The 15,567-nt window shown below is 41.2% G+C and overlaps 1 protein-coding gene and 1 long non-coding RNA gene across 11 annotated transcripts in view; one reads left to right on the forward strand and one right to left on the reverse strand.

Moving 5' to 3' along the window:
- The window catches only part of LOC138736830 (uncharacterized), a 67,342-nt gene extending 56,263 nt beyond the window's left edge, over positions 1–11,079 (forward strand). For 7 of the 8 annotated variants that reach the window (XM_069886912.1, XM_069886910.1, XM_069886909.1 and 4 more), the window contains exon 11: positions 6,419–8,805. In XM_069886912.1, the coding sequence (XP_069743013.1) occupies positions 6,419–6,616 (198 nt within the window). In that variant the 3' untranslated portion in view covers positions 6,617–8,805. Of the gene's footprint in view, positions 1–6,418; positions 8,806–8,931 lie in introns of those variants that run through there. The other variant, XM_069886914.1, reaches the window with a different exon arrangement.
- LOC138736831 (uncharacterized) overlaps positions 1–15,567 on the reverse strand; it is a 110,898-nt gene extending 95,331 nt beyond the window's left edge. For all 3 annotated transcript variants that reach the window (XR_011340610.1, XR_011340609.1, XR_011340608.1), the window contains exon 1: positions 15,539–15,567. This is a non-coding gene — a long non-coding RNA (uncharacterized lncRNA). The remainder of the gene's footprint in view (positions 1–15,538) is intronic.

A 15,567-nucleotide genomic window follows, 5' to 3' on the forward strand; every position in this document is an offset into this window, starting at 1 on the left:
ACAAGAACAATCCTTTTCCGTCATCCTCAGGCACCTATTGCCAAGACAATTTTCAATCCAAGTTTACAGATAAAACCTCTGACCAAGATGACTCTTACTAAGCTGGGAGGAGACACTCTCAGAGAGTCACTGCAGTGGCAAGTGTGGACCCGAGGTACGAGGGCACCAAGTTCCGCTGCGTGCTGAGGTTCTACCTGTCTCAGGTATTGCAAAAGATGGGCCTGGTCCCATTGCCATGCAACGTCTCAGCTAGCTGGACTGTGCTGCACTACCTATCCTTCATGGAAAAGTTCTTCCAGGACAACACCTTCGACCACTAGGCCATTAGTCAGTGGTCAGCACAGAATGTCCAGCAGAAACTGAGAGAGGAAGACTCAATGGATCCAATGGGATGGTTCCTGGAGCAGACTGTCCAGATCATCTGGCAGAACACCTCATCGCCAGGGCTCACTAACAAACACCGAGACTTGGCCTGGCTGGTGGTGAGAGAAGACCTTCCAGTGAGATCCTTCCAGTACACCAGAATATTGCCCTCAAGGCACACTGTCCTTGGGACAGCTGCAGTGGGGTGGAGACTGTTGCCCACCTCTTTGCTAAATGCAGATTCACAAGGAGGGTGTGGAGAGGGATGCAAGGGTTCTGTCACAGTTCTGAATCCAGAACTGCTGGAAGACCATCAACTCAGTAAAGGACTCCCTTTGGTTGTACCACTATTGAGTTGTCGGTCCAGGAATGCTGCCGCCTGGCACAATGAGCTTAACTGTCCTCTATAATTTTGTTCCACCCTCTATTTTAGAATACATTAAATGGTATAGCTGCCTGTACCTGATGCAAGCAGTCCTCTCCCTGGAATTTGACACTGCTTCAATGTCAGGGCAGAATTGTGGCTTAATGTCTGCCCTACATCATTATTAAGTGATTTTTAAACAGATAAAAAAATCCAATAACCTACTTGTAAAGAAGCTGACAGCAAAGCTTCTCTCCCAGAGGAACTCAATGCCTTCTACACTAAATTTGATGACAGTAACCGTGAAGCACCACTCCTCTGCACCCCCACGTCTCCTGATGATCCCACCCTGTCCATATATGAGGATGATGTGCCTGGTGCCTTCAGGAGAGTGAATCCGAGGAAAGCATCCAGCCTGGATGGAGTTCCTGCCTGAGTACTAAGGATCTGTGCTGATCAACTTACAAAGGTATTCACTGATAACTTCAATATCTCACTCCAGCAGGGCGTGCTACCCACCTGTTTCAAACAGGTGTCAATCATACTGGTACCCAAGAAGAATGCAGTAAACTGCCTTAACAATTACCGACCAGCAACACTTACATCAACAGTGATGAAGTGTTTTGAAAGGATGCTGTTGAAGCATATCAGCTCCTGTCTGAGCGGTGACATGGATCCATTCCAGTTTGCCTATCATGGCATCTCACTGTCCCTACACAAACTCCTGGAACATCTGGACAGCAAAGATGCATGCATCAGGATGCTCTTTATCGAATACAGTTCGGTATTTAACTGATCAGCAAACTCCAAAACCTGGGAGTTAACACACCACTGTATAATTGGATCATGGATTTTCTCACCTCCAGACCACAATCAGTAAGAACTTCTCCTCCACAATTTCCATCAATACTGGAGCATCACATGGCTGTGTTCTTAGTCCCCTGCTCTACTCACTTTACACCTACAACTGTGTAAATCAGTATGACAATAACACTATCTACAAATTTGCCGATAATACCTCAGTAGTGGATTGTATAAAGGAAGGTGACGAGTCATACAGGAGGGAGATTGAAAACTTGGGTGAATGGTGCACCAATGTCACCAAAACTAAGGAGCTGATTGTTGACTTCAGGAAGGAAAAGCTAGTGATCATTGGGGGATCAAAGGAGGAGAAGGTGAGCACATTCAGGTTCTTGGGAGTTACTATCTCAGAGGATCCTTCCTGGACCCAACGCACCAGTGGCATCGTGAAGAAAGCATGTCAGTGTCTCTACTTCCTCAGGAGTTTGTGGAGGTTTGATATGACATCAAAAACTCTGGAAAATTTCTACAGATGAGTGGTGGAAAGTGCGCTGACTGGCTGCATCACAATCTGGTATGAGAACACCAATACCCCTGAGCATAAAGCCCTCCTAAAGATAGTTGGCATAGCCCAGGACATCACAGGCAAAACCCTCCCCACTATTGAGTATATCTACAGGGCACACTGCTGTCAGAGGGCACCAATAACCATCAAAGACCCTCACCACCCAGCACATGTTCTGTTCTCACTGCTGCATCAGGAAGAGGTAGAGGTGCCACAAGACTCACACCACCAGGTTCAGGAACAGCTGCTACCTCTCCACCATCAGAATCCATAACAACAAACTCAATTAGGGATTTATTTAAGGACTCTTACTTGTGCAATTTATTGATTTATTTGCTCTCGCTGTATTACACAGTCAGTTTGTTTACATTTGTTTTCTGTTTACAATTCTTTTGATTGTTTAGATGTCCACACTGTTTACAGTTTATATTTTTCACTACCAATTTAGTGGTAATTCTGCCACGTCTGCAGGAAAAAGGAATCTCAGCGTTGTATGTGATTTTTGTGTACGTACTCTGACAATAAATCTGAAATCTAATTCATTAATGAATATAATATCAAATTCTGTGAAGTCGAGAAATGTTGATTTTGCACACTGGGAGTAATTTCAACTTTGCCATCAATGTGAAATGGGAGCCATCAGATTGGCAGCACTTGTACACCTCTTTCAATTTAATCAATCTGCTGCAAGAGATTTTCTTTCTCGTAATGTTTACATTAGAACACATTGTACTTTACAAGGCCAGAAACAGTTATCATTATTTCTATTTTAATGCGAGGATTAAAATGTTTTAAGGAACAATGTTTTTTCATCTGAAAATACTCTCTGTTTTGCATGTAAATATGCCAACGATTCAAAAATAGTTGTGGATAGTGAGGATGTTTTTTGTGGGCTGCAGAAGGATTTGGACTGCTTGGAAGAGTGGGCTGAAAGGTGTCAGATGGAGTTTAATGTAAAAAAGTGTGAGGTGCTTCATTTTGGGAAGAATAACCAAAACAGGACATATGCAGTGAAGGGGAGAGTGTTGAGGAATGCTGAGGAACTGAGGGATCTTGGAATAACGGTTCATCATTCCCTGAAGGCAGAGTCCCATGTAGACAGGGTGGTAAAGAAGGCTTTTCATATGTTGGCCTTTATAAATCATAGCATAGAATATAGGAGTTAGGAGGTGATGTTGAAACTGTTCAAGGCATTGGTAAGGCCAAATTTGGAATATTGTGCACAGTTCTAGTCTCCAAATTATAGAAAAGATATAAATAAGGTTGAGAGGGTGCAAAGAAGGTTTACTAAAATTCTGCCTGGATTGCAGTATCTAGAATATGGAGAAAGATTGAGTAGACTGGGACTTTAATCATTGGAGCATAGAAGGTTGAGAGGGGATTTGATAGAGGTATTTAAAATTATGAAGGGAATAGATAAAGTAGATGTGAATAGGCTCTTTTCCCTGAGGGTAGGGGAGATTGGAACAAGGGGTCATAAGTTAAGGGTTAGGGGGCAAAACTTTAGAAGTAATATAAGAGGATGCTTCTTCACTCAGAGCGGAATGAATGGAATGACCTTCTGGGAGAGGTAATTGCAGCAGGGTCAATTCTGTCATTTAAGAAGAGGTTAGATGAGCACATGGATGTGAGGGGGTTGGAGGGTTATGGGCAGGAAAGTGGGTAGGTGGAACTAGTTGGAGTTTTACGTAAATCAGTGCGGACTAGAAGGGCCGATATGTCCTGTTTCCTTAATGTAAAATGTTATATGGTTATATGTGAAATGACTTCTCTTTTAACTATCAGGATCTGTTTAACCATTAGTTTTGGTCATGAATTTGTCAGTAACAGCACTACCATTGAGGGGTCTAGGCCCAAAATATTGTTGACCTTTTATTCCTATGGAAGTGCCGAGTTTCTCCAGCATTTTTGTGTATTGCACAGAAGTCAATTAAGTCAGTGTTTGTAACATCAGAAACATTAGTGGGTATCTATAAGCCAATCACCTGCTTGAAGTGCGCTGAAATTGCAGTCATATTATACCATGACTACCAGCCCCCCCACATCTCCATCGGGCACACAAAACTCAAAACGGTCAACCAGTTTACCTATCTCGGCTGCACCATTTCATCAGATGCAAGGATCGACAATGAGATAGACAACAGACTCGCAAAGGCAAATAGCGCCTTTGGAAGACTACACAAAAGAGTCTGGAAAAACAACCAACTGAAAAACCTCACAAAGATAAGCGTATACAGAGCCGTTGTCATACCCACACTCCTGTTCGGCTCCGAATCATGGGTCCTCTACCGGCACCACCTACGGCTCCTAGAACGCTTCCACCAGCGTTGTCTCCGCTCCATCCTCAACATCCATTGGAGCGCTCACACCCCTAACGTCGAGGTACTCGAGATGGCAGAGGTCGACAGCGTCGAGTCCACGCTGCTGAAGATCCAGCTGCGCTGGATGGGTCACGTCTCCAGAATGGAGGACCATCGCCTTCCCAAGATCGTATTATATGGCGAGCTCTCCACTGGCCACCGTGACAGAGGTGCACCAAAGAAAAGGTACAAGGACTGCCTAAAGAAATCTCTTGGTGCCTGCCACATTGACCACCGCCAGTGGGCTGATAACGCCTCAAACCGTGCATCTTGGCGCCTCACAGTTTGGCGGGCAGCAGCCTCCTTTGAAGAAGACCGCAGAGCCCACCTCACTGACAAAAGGCAAAGGAGGAAAAACCCAACACCCAACCCCAACCAACCAATTTTCCCTTGCAACCGCTGCAATCGTGTCTGCCTGTCCCGCATCGGACTGGTCAGTCACAAACGAGCCTGCAGCTGACGTGGACTTTTTACCCCCTCCATAAATCTTCGTCCACGAAGCCAAGCCAAAGATTATAGAATACCATGAAGCATTCTCTCTTAATTAATGTCCTTTTATCTGTACCTTGAGCTTTAAGAATATATTTTAAAAATTTAAACATACAGCACAGTAACAAGCCCTTCTGGCTCATGACACCCAAATAGCCCAATTAAACGACAAACCCTGTACATTTTGAAGAGTGGGAGGAAACTGAATGAAACCCACGCAGACATGGGAAAGACATACCAACTCTTTACAGACAGCACCGGACTTGAACCTGAGTTACTGGTGCTGTCATCTTCTTTGGCTTGGCTTCGCGGACGAAGATTTATGGAGGGGGTAAAAGTCCACGTCAGCTGCAGGCTCGTTTGTGGCTGACAAGTCCGATGCGGGACAGGCAGACACGGTTGCAGCGGTTGCAGGGGAAAATTGGTGGGTTGGGGTTGGGTGTTGGGTTTTTCCTCCTTTGCCTTTTGTCAGTGAGGTGGGCTCTGCGGTCTTCTTCAAAGGAGGTTGCTGCCCGCCAAACTGTGAGGCGCCAAGATGCCCACTGGCGGTGGTCAATGGGGCAGGCACCAAGAGATTTCTTTAGGCAGTCCTTGTACCTTTTCTTTGGTGCACCTCTGTCACGGTGGCCAGTGGAGAGCTCGCCATATAACACGATCTTGGGAAGGCGATGGTCCTCCATTCTGGAGACGTGACCCATCCAGCGCAGCTGGATCTTCAGCAGCGTGGACTCGATGCTGTCATAGTGTTGCGCTAAATCACTGCATGAACTGGGCCACCCTAAACTATAACTAAAGCCCAATTATAATATGTGCCTGTCACACTAGTTTGGCTAGATGGTAGCATTCGTGCCTCTTGGTCGTTGGGATATGAGCACACTGTCTGAGGTGAAACTTCAGGGGAGTGCTGGATTCTGTGCCAGGTGCATAATTTGTATTGTTAAGATCAGGCATTGGGTTGAAAATGTAATCTTTAATATATTCTTAAAGCTTTGGTATATTGTCTTCTTATTGATGTATTCTGGATGAAATTTTATTTACTTTAATAAAGATGCAAGAGACGACAGATGTTTCAATCTAGAAAATAAAACAAAATGTTGGGAGAACTCGATGGATAAAGCATCTGTGGAAGCAAAAGAGCAGTCAACATGTCAGGTCAATACCCTGCAAGAGAATAGAGTGTAGAGGGAAGAAAGACAGTATGTAGGAGTGAGAGAGAGAAGTGAGACAAAAGATGATAGGTGGAACAGATAAGGGAGAGATGATTGGCAGATGAAGCAGGTGGCTAGACAGATGGGCAGCAAGGGAGGGCAAAGTAATGAGATGGATGGTGGGGGGTGTTGGATGGATGGAAAAGGTGAATAAAGAGAGAGAAGGGTTCTGGATAAAATTATGAATTGGAATTTTTATTCTTGATTAGACATATTGATTTAAGTTGTGTAAGCAAACCTAAAAGTACAATCAATTCCTTTCTCACAGCTGTCAAGTAAGGAAGAGGAGCTTTCTCGAATCTACTCAGAGATATATTTATTTGATGAAGACATTTCCACTCTGAAATCCCAGAATGCGCTGAAACAGTCTGTTCAGTCTGAAAAATGGCACAAACTTTCAAGACTGTCCAGTTTGGCAAAATTAACTGGACCAATGAGTAGGAATAGTAGAAAAGATGTTCACTAAAGTTTTAGTTGATGCACAATATCACTTACAACTTTATTTAAATAACCCAAAATCCTGATCATTCAAAAGTATCATGACAAGAACTTTTCTTTGATAAATCACTTCAAAATGTAATTTTTAACATGTCTGTATTTTGTTTGTATAATACAGTAATTGTTAATTTGTAACAAATACTGTAAACAAGAAGCAGCTATATGCCTGTTTCCTTGGACAAAATCAAGTCCATTTAGCACCCATCATCTTATCAGGACTGACCACAAATATTTTGGAAATTAAAAAAATTTTTAATAACCTCCCCCCCCCCCCCCAGAAAATAAGACAATCCCACTCTACTCTTTTGTTCAGACGCCTGCTGACATTTTTCCAAACTTTGATGAAGGGCTCCAGCCTGAAACGTCGGTTATGTATTTTTACCTTTGCTATATAAAGGACACTGTTTGACATTCTCCAGCTTTGTGCTTTTATGACAATCCACTCTCAGCTCAATTCACCCTCAATTTTTCACTGATAAACCTCTTTGATTTTTTTTTCTGCCACCAAGTTAATATTACCTCTTTTGCTCTCTCTCTCTCTCTCTCTCTCTCTCTCTCTCTCTCTTGCCTTCCATTGTACCCAACCGCTGCTAACTGAAAGGCCTCATGCCTTTTTTACCTTATTCTCTCTGCAGGCATGGCATCCACTGATAGGGGTAAATCATATGTTGGTTACAGCTGTCAAATTTAAGTCATCAGTCCTATTATCCCACTTTTTCTCTGTGGCCCTGCAAATTGTTTTCTCTGTCCAATTTCCAGTTCAAGGCATTGATTGATTCTCTCCTCTTTTAGAGTGAGAGTAAATTCTAGATGCTAACCACAATTATATATTTTAATATTTTAGCTAACTCCTTGAACCATCCCTTAATGGGTCTAGGAATGGCAGATAGAATTTAACTCTGACAAGTGCAAGGAGTTGTCCTTTGATAGGTTGAATACATGGCGAATGGTGAAGCCCTGGATAGTGTTGTAAAACAGAAAGGGGATCAGGTTTATGGCTCCAGTTCCATGAAAGTGGCAATACAGGTTAACAGGCTGGTGAAGTTGGTGTTTGGCATGATTGCTTTCACCAGTCAGGACATTGAATCCTTAGTGTTTTATTTTAGAGATAGAGGACAGTAACAGGGAGAGAGGGAAAGATTTAAGAGACCTTAGGTGCACCACTTCCACACACAGTATGGTGAGTGTATGGAATGTACAGCCAAGAGGAAGTGGTAGAAGTGGGTGCAAACGTGATGTTTGAAAGGTATTTTGACAGGTACATAGATAGGAAAGGTTTAAAAGGACTTGGGCCAACACAGGTAAATGGGATGAGCTTAGTCATTTTTGACAATTTAAGCTGAAGGGCCTGTTTCCATGCTGTAAATTTCTATGACCCTATCTGGAACAGCCTTCCTCCGTTTCTCTATCTAACTAAACCAGCCATGATATTGTTATTATTTGTTCACCTTTCATCATACTGTGTCACTTGTAATCCATTTCTGTAGAATTCTTCAAATTTAAGTCATTTTTGTTTCTTCTCTGCCCATTGTAAGTGTGCCTGCACATTGGGGTGAGTTTGTAGCCTTTTCATATCACACGGCTACCTGCTTACTTGATCTTTCACCAAAATCTTGTTTTAGAAATGTAATCTTTTTGCTGTGTTGTGCAAATAGCGAAAATGTGTTGAAACATTCAAATTTAAAATGATAATTAATGAAATTTTTAGATGTAAATACTTTTGTGGTTAATTTAAAATGAGCACATTTGCATAACCTTTCATCTTGTGGATAATTTAATTAAACGTGTATTTTGTGCATTGCATCTATTGCACCAGGCAGTAAAAATAAAATTGGTAAAATAGATCAGATGTGGAAGCAAGTTCTCTTCTGCACATTTGTAAAGATGTGAAAGATCTGATGGTGCTTATTCAGGGAAAGGAACAGGTAATAAGCAATTCTTTGGGAGGAAAAGAACTAATAAAAGGGAGTAAAACACCAAAGTCTGCAGACACCGTGACTGAAGTGAAAACACACTGCTGGAGAAACTCTGCAGGTCAACACCACACGCACCACACTCCTACCCTCCTCTCACCACCAATGACCCTTTCTCTGCAAAATAGGGGGGGAGGGCCTGACTTTTACACGAGTCCTACAGAAAACATGCAGTGTTTGGGCCAAATAAGGTGGTGGGGGGGGGGTTAACTATTATGTGGGATTGACTATTATACAAGAATATACAGTATTTAATTTTTGGAACAAAAATAAGATTTAAATATGTATAATTGTTTGATTATGTTTTCAGAATTTTAGAACATCATGGCAGTTGGCTACAGAAGGAGACGAGGGAGATAACTTCTGACTTGCTTTGAGCATGTATTAAAGTGTTTAAATGTAGACATACAGCAAGGTAACAGGCCCTTTTGATCCACGAGCCCTGCCACCCAATTACACCCAATTGATGTACAATCCTGGTATGTATTTGAATGGTGGAAGGAAAATGGAGCTCCCACAGACATGGGGAGAGCATACAAACTCCTTAAAGGTAGTGCTGAATTCAAACCCCAGCCACAGGCCCTGTGACAGTGCTGTGCTCACAGCTACGTCAACTGTGCCATCATATTGTGCAAGGACTTCCTCAGAAGCAGGATTTATGCCCATGAGGCACAAGGAGGATGAAGCCTCTTTCACCTGGCAAGCTGCCCTTGGGAAAACGACAGAAGTGGGATCTTTTCCCAGTCTAAATCTAAAGCAAATGTAGGAGCTCACTGTTGACTACAAATTCTGGATCATTATTGTAAGTGTCGTTAGTACTTCAGCAAACAATGTGGTTAGTGTTCACTGCTTTTCAAATGATATTCTTTGCCAGAATCTGAGTAGTCCTGCGAGTCGAGCATAATCTGTGGGGGAAAGGGATAGCCAATATTTTGAGTCAAGACCTTGCTCAAGTTGCATGCCAGCTCATCATTGGTTGCTGGCTGTAAAAGATGATAATGTCTTTAAACTCTATACATTCAGTTCCTTCGGCATTAGTGAAATCAATTATCCAGTGAGTAAGTACAACCAGAATCCAGTATTCACAAACATCCAGCACACTTGACTCTGAAGTGATTGTATATAATTCAAATGTTATTTAAAAGACCGAACACAGAGTACTTTTTGAGGCTGAACATTGAAGAGGATGATATTATCTTAGGCAACATTGTAAATTGAAGAGTCATGAATCAGCCAAATCATCTAAATTCTAATCTGTTACATTCCACTCCTTTCCACAGTGATCAGACAGGCTGACGATTCATCTGTTTTGTGATACAGCCAAGATCATTCAGTTTATGAACTGACCATTCACATGACTTTGCTCACAAAGAATTTGAATAACCACTGAGCTAATTTGCAAAACAGATTGAATTTTTTTTTTTTACATACTCAGTATAGAAAAGCATTTTGCAAATAGACATTTTGTTCAATGAAAGATCCCTGATTTTCCACAAATTCCTGAGGCAAACATTATTGAGTTACTTTTTGAATTACAGCTTTCCCATAAAGGTTCAATATCTATTATTTATAATAACTTGCTGGATTTAAGAATAGCCTCACTAGCTAAGATCAAGAACGATTGGGAACAGGATTTGAATTTATAATTTTTGGGTGTCGTTTGGGACTCCAAATGTAATTTGATGAATACTACCTCCTTTTGTGCACGGCACTGTTTGTTGCAATTAACGTGGTCCATAGAGTACATATGTCCAAAGTTAAATTATGTCATTTTTTAATCAGATATAAATTCTCTATGCGATAAATGCAAAATTGCTGCTTGCTAGTTCAGAAAAATTTTGTAAAGAAATTTTTCAAACATTATTGGTGATTCTTAAGGTCACATTAGAAACTTGGCCTTTAATTGCTCTATACGGATTATCTCAAGAAGATGAAGTCTTACTGACTCCAATTCAAAGTCGAATTTTATCTTTTACTTCTTTGATAGCCAGATGGGCAATTCTGATTACATGGAAAGACCTTACTCCACCTTCACACACACACAATGGCTAAATGGTATCATGTCTTATATAGGTTTGGAAAAAAAATAGATATTGCAGCCACTGAAAACGCAGTGGTGGCTGATGAATGTGAAATAACAACACACACAGTTGCAGGTAAATCAACACATTTACTCGAGTCATGCACGTATTCTTTTAAAACTCTGAACCACATGCGCCATGTCATAATGTTCTGATGTCCCACGCCAGTTTACTAGACTTCTGGGACATGTAGTCTAACAATAGCGCCACTACAAAGTGCTATTAAAGATTCAAAAATTAACTTAAAAAAGACGTGGGGCCCATTTATGGACTATGACCATAATCTAAAGAGTTAGGGTGGTCAAAGTGCTTTGGTGCTGTGCTGTCAAATTCCAGGTTAATGTCACTTGATTTCCATGTATCATTCCTGATCTTGCTTAGTGGTCAGGGTTTTGAGCTATGGGGGGGAGGGGGGGGATGGGGGGGGGGGGGGGATGGGGGGGAGGGGGGGATGGGGGGGAGGGGGGGGAGGGGGGAGAAAGAGGAAGAGTCTTTTATTTCTTTTTTAGTTCATCTAGGTTTCCTTTTTTCTTCCTTTTTAAATTGGTTAATATAACAGACAATGGCTTTGCTCAACTGAATAATACAGCATTTGATTTAAAAAAAAAGTTTACAGAATGAGAAGAGGAAGAAAGACAATTAAAATTAAGATAATGCTGAGACTTCAATACTTTTTTTAAATCTTTACCTAACCTACTAACTAATATTTTTTGAAAATTCTTAATAGACATATTCATTCATTCCTTTAGTCAGGAAATGTTTCTAGAATTTCCATGGATAAATTGGCCTTGGATTATAAATTGGGAGGGTTAAAATTACCGAATTTTTAAAAATAGTATTTAGCTGGGCAAATTCATTTTGTTGATGCTTTTTTTTTAATGAGTTGATTCCTTCCTGGGCTTTAATTGGCTTGCATATTGTTGGAGAGATGGCAGAAGAATTTATTTATAAATGGAATTTTAAATTAATTAAAAGGAAAACAAATAAACCATTATTGAAACATGTAATTTATATTTGGTATAAAATTAAATAATTTGTGGGTTTAAAAGAGGGATTATCCTTAAAGACACCGCTATCTCAAAACAGTTTAATACTTATGACTTCAGATAATGGAATCTTCGCGACCTGGTACCAACATGGTATCAGATGCATTGAACATTGTTATGATCAACAGAGGTAATTTATGTCTTTTGAGGGACTTAAAAATAAATATAATTTATCTAAACAACACATTCTTCAGCTATCTCCAATTGCAATCTTTTTTGAAGGAAATGTGGGGTCCATTAATAGTCCTACCAATGTGCTCAAACATGGAAATTCTAATTCGAAAGGGGAATGTAACCAAATTTATCTCTAAGATATATGCTCTGATCCAAGATCAAAGCCCAAAATCTAGACTACATAGATTGAAGGAGAGATGGGATTCAGATTTGTGCATTGTAATCGATCCACAATGCTGGTCAGATCTATGTGTAGATAGTATGACTACCTTAATTAATTGTAGATATAGACTGATCCATTATAATTTTTGCTCCAATTATATCTCACACCTCAAAAAATACATAAAAATGAACCAGAATTTTCTGATAGGTGTTTTAGGTGTGGTATAGATGTTGGTATCTTTTTACATTCCACCTGGTTAAACCCAAAATTAAGACCCTTTTAGATAAAATTGGAGGAAGTGTTGACAAAAATTGTGGGGATAAACTTCCCTCTAGACCCAGAATTGTTTCTTCTGGAGAATTTGGCAGTTCTAAAAGTTAACTTCTCTAGAAGTAAATCTAAATTTATTAAAATTGTGTTGTCAATAGCCAGTAAATTTATAGCGGTTACATGGAAATACAACTGACCTCACATTGATCGTTAAAACTTGGAAGTGCAAAGTTGTATTCCCCTTGAAAAGATTACTTAGTCTTAGGAATAGATATAGTATGTTTGTCAAAATTTGGCAACCTTTAGATTGCTTCAGTGCTCAGATTGTTTTGATATTTGTCAATTAGAATACTCCTTATCAGAAATTTATTACTTTTAAAATGATGTGACTCTGAGATGTCGAACCTTGCTCCTGTTGCTTTTTCTTTTCTATTTTCTTTCTTTTTATCTCCATCTATTCCCTGCTGTTTGTCCCCTTTTCTTTTGAATCTGGAGTGAGGGCGCTGGGAGAAGAGGGACTCTCCTTTTTATTTTTTTCAGACTTTATGAATGTTTTCTATGATTTATATTCAATGTATTATTGTTATTTTATTAATTGAGTCCTATACTCTGTATTTTCTTAAAACATAAAATATTCAAAAAAAGGAAAAGACAATTGTAAACCTTTTCCTTTATTTTTTTTTTAAAGAAATTTATAATTCATTTGAAAAGAACATAACCTTTTTTCCTTTCTTTCCTCTATTTCTCTTTCTTTTGGTTTGTGTTTTTTCTTTTTGTTTCAGGTTATGCTTTATTACACTATTACCAATGTGCGTTGGTCTTTGGAATTATGTTCATATTTAAAGTCATTTTTTCCTATATTTTAAATGTATTGCACATTATATAATTGTATTGTTCAATTGTTTATATATTAAATAGCAAAGTGGAGGTAATAAAGCTATTTTTATAAAACAGATATAATATTTCCTCTCCATCTAAGGTTTTTCAATTAACTTTGTAACTCAGTGTTACCTGTGCCATAAGAAATTGTGCACCAGATTATCTTTTGCCAACAATGGACAATTTCCATCTGATAATCACTTTTAGTTTATATATTATATTTAATCTTGCACTGTTGAAAGTAAATTTGCACTGAACAGTTGCAGCCTCATTGGAATCTTGTGCTCTCATTTGGCTCAATTGCGCAAAGCTGTTCTCATTCTAATTTGCCTCATTGCAAGTGCTATGCAGATGTTGTCTTTGGCCTGGGCATGGTTAGTCAAGGTAGATGCAGGAAGGCTATAAAGGCATCTCATATCTAGAAGCAGGTAGAGGCTGAACCCTGAGGACGAGGGATGACTTGCTCAAATGATTGTTTCTGACGATCGTCTTGGCAGGTGTCTAACCTTCTCTTTGACTAAATCATATATGTGACACATCAAGCCTAATGCAGGGTCTCGGACCAAAACACTGATAGTTCCTTTCCACACACACCCTCCCCCAACCCCCACCCTGCTCGACCCAAGTTCCTCCAGAAGTTTGGTTTTTGTTACACACATCCTGTGCCTCCATTAACAGCTCAACTTTTAGGTTCCTATTAATTCCAACTTTTGACTTTTAGATTCATTCCTGCACTTCCCAGACTCGGCTTAGCTTTCTTCAGTACCATATTTGGAGTTTTCTTTAGTATGAACCTTCAGGTGAGGAAAACTTTTTTTTTGCCTTCACCTTTGGTAGTTCCACTGTTTCATGGTGGGAACAGTGTTCACTCAACTCATTGAATCATATTTATGAATGCCTCCCATTTCTGGGGTGCCAATTTACCCTTGTGATCGAATCTGTACTATCACCTATGTATATGTACATATGTACAGATGGTAGTGTAGGATGACTGTGATTGGCTGAGAGTGTAGCCACACCTACTGACAGGTCTTAAAGGATTGCTCCTAGCCAGACCAGGTCATTCTGGACTGGTCAACCTACTTGTGATATGCTCCAGTCTTTTAGTTAATAAAAGCCTTGGTTTGGATCAACAAGTTTTTGGTTCTTTCGACGCACATTACTATTTTATTAACTAAAAATAAATTTTGAAGGGATGAAGCGTATGCTACGGCTGGAATGCCTCGACATCGACCCACAGTCAGCTACAGCCTCGAATGACTTTAAGCACTGGTTGAAATGCTTCGAAACATACTTACAGCTCTCTGATCCTGCCGTGATAGAGGACAGCCATCGACTACTAATATTGATGACTATGGTGTCCCCAAGAGTCTACCAGAGTGTCCAGGATGCAACCACTTGTGCTGTAGCCATGAAGGTGCTGAAAGAGCTCTATGAGCGACCAGTGAACAGGGTCTGTGCTCGGTACAAACTTGCTACAAGGAGACAACAGCCTGGTGAGTCCTGTAAAGCTTATATTCAGGCACTAAGGACAATGGGCAGGGACTGTGCCTGCACAGACAGAACTGCTGCGGAGACCACAGACGATCTGATTCGGGATGCCTATGTGTCTGGGGTTCAATCGAATGAGGTGAGGCAGCACCTGCTAGAGCACAGGGGAGAAAACCTAGAGGACGTGATCTGGATCGCAGAGACAATGAAGGCTGCGGTGTTAAGTATGAACATGAACTCTCGGGGCACTCTGATGTAAGTAGGATGCCCTCCATCTACCCTACTACTGCCGCTACGCTGCCCGATGCAACTCCAAAGTGTTATTTCTGCGGGAGGAACAAGCACAGCAGGTCCCAGTGCCCAGGAAGAAAAGCCAGGTGCCAGAAGTGCCTTAAAAACGGCCACTTTGCTGCAGTCTGTCACTCCAAAATGGCCGCTGTCAAACACAGTGCCTTGTGTGAAGCCAAATTGCCACACTCCATTTCAAACACTTCTTCCTCAGAGCTCTCATCCAATGAGAGCGAGGACTCCACCACGCGGCAGCGCCTGACGTCACGGGGCAGACGCCGAGCGCACAAGGTACAATCCACCCTCGCCGCAATGACATTCACCCTAACGTCCGACCAGGTCCCAGCCCCGACCTCAATGCCCGCAGCCGACCAAGGACTCGCTGCCGCTAACCAGAGACCCGCCACTGCCGACCGGGGATCTGCTGCCGCCGCTGCCGACCCAGTACCCACCAACGCTGCCATCCTGATCTGCCACCACTGACCTCCCCACCACCGACATCAAATAGCGATCCCCAACACTTACCTTTGGCTTCAGGCAGCAACACCACCTCC

The sequence above is a fragment of the Narcine bancroftii genome, chromosome 6 (genome assembly GCF_036971445.1).
Source record: "Narcine bancroftii isolate sNarBan1 chromosome 6, sNarBan1.hap1, whole genome shotgun sequence".
Lineage (NCBI taxonomy): Eukaryota > Metazoa > Chordata > Chondrichthyes > Torpediniformes > Narcinidae > Narcine > Narcine bancroftii.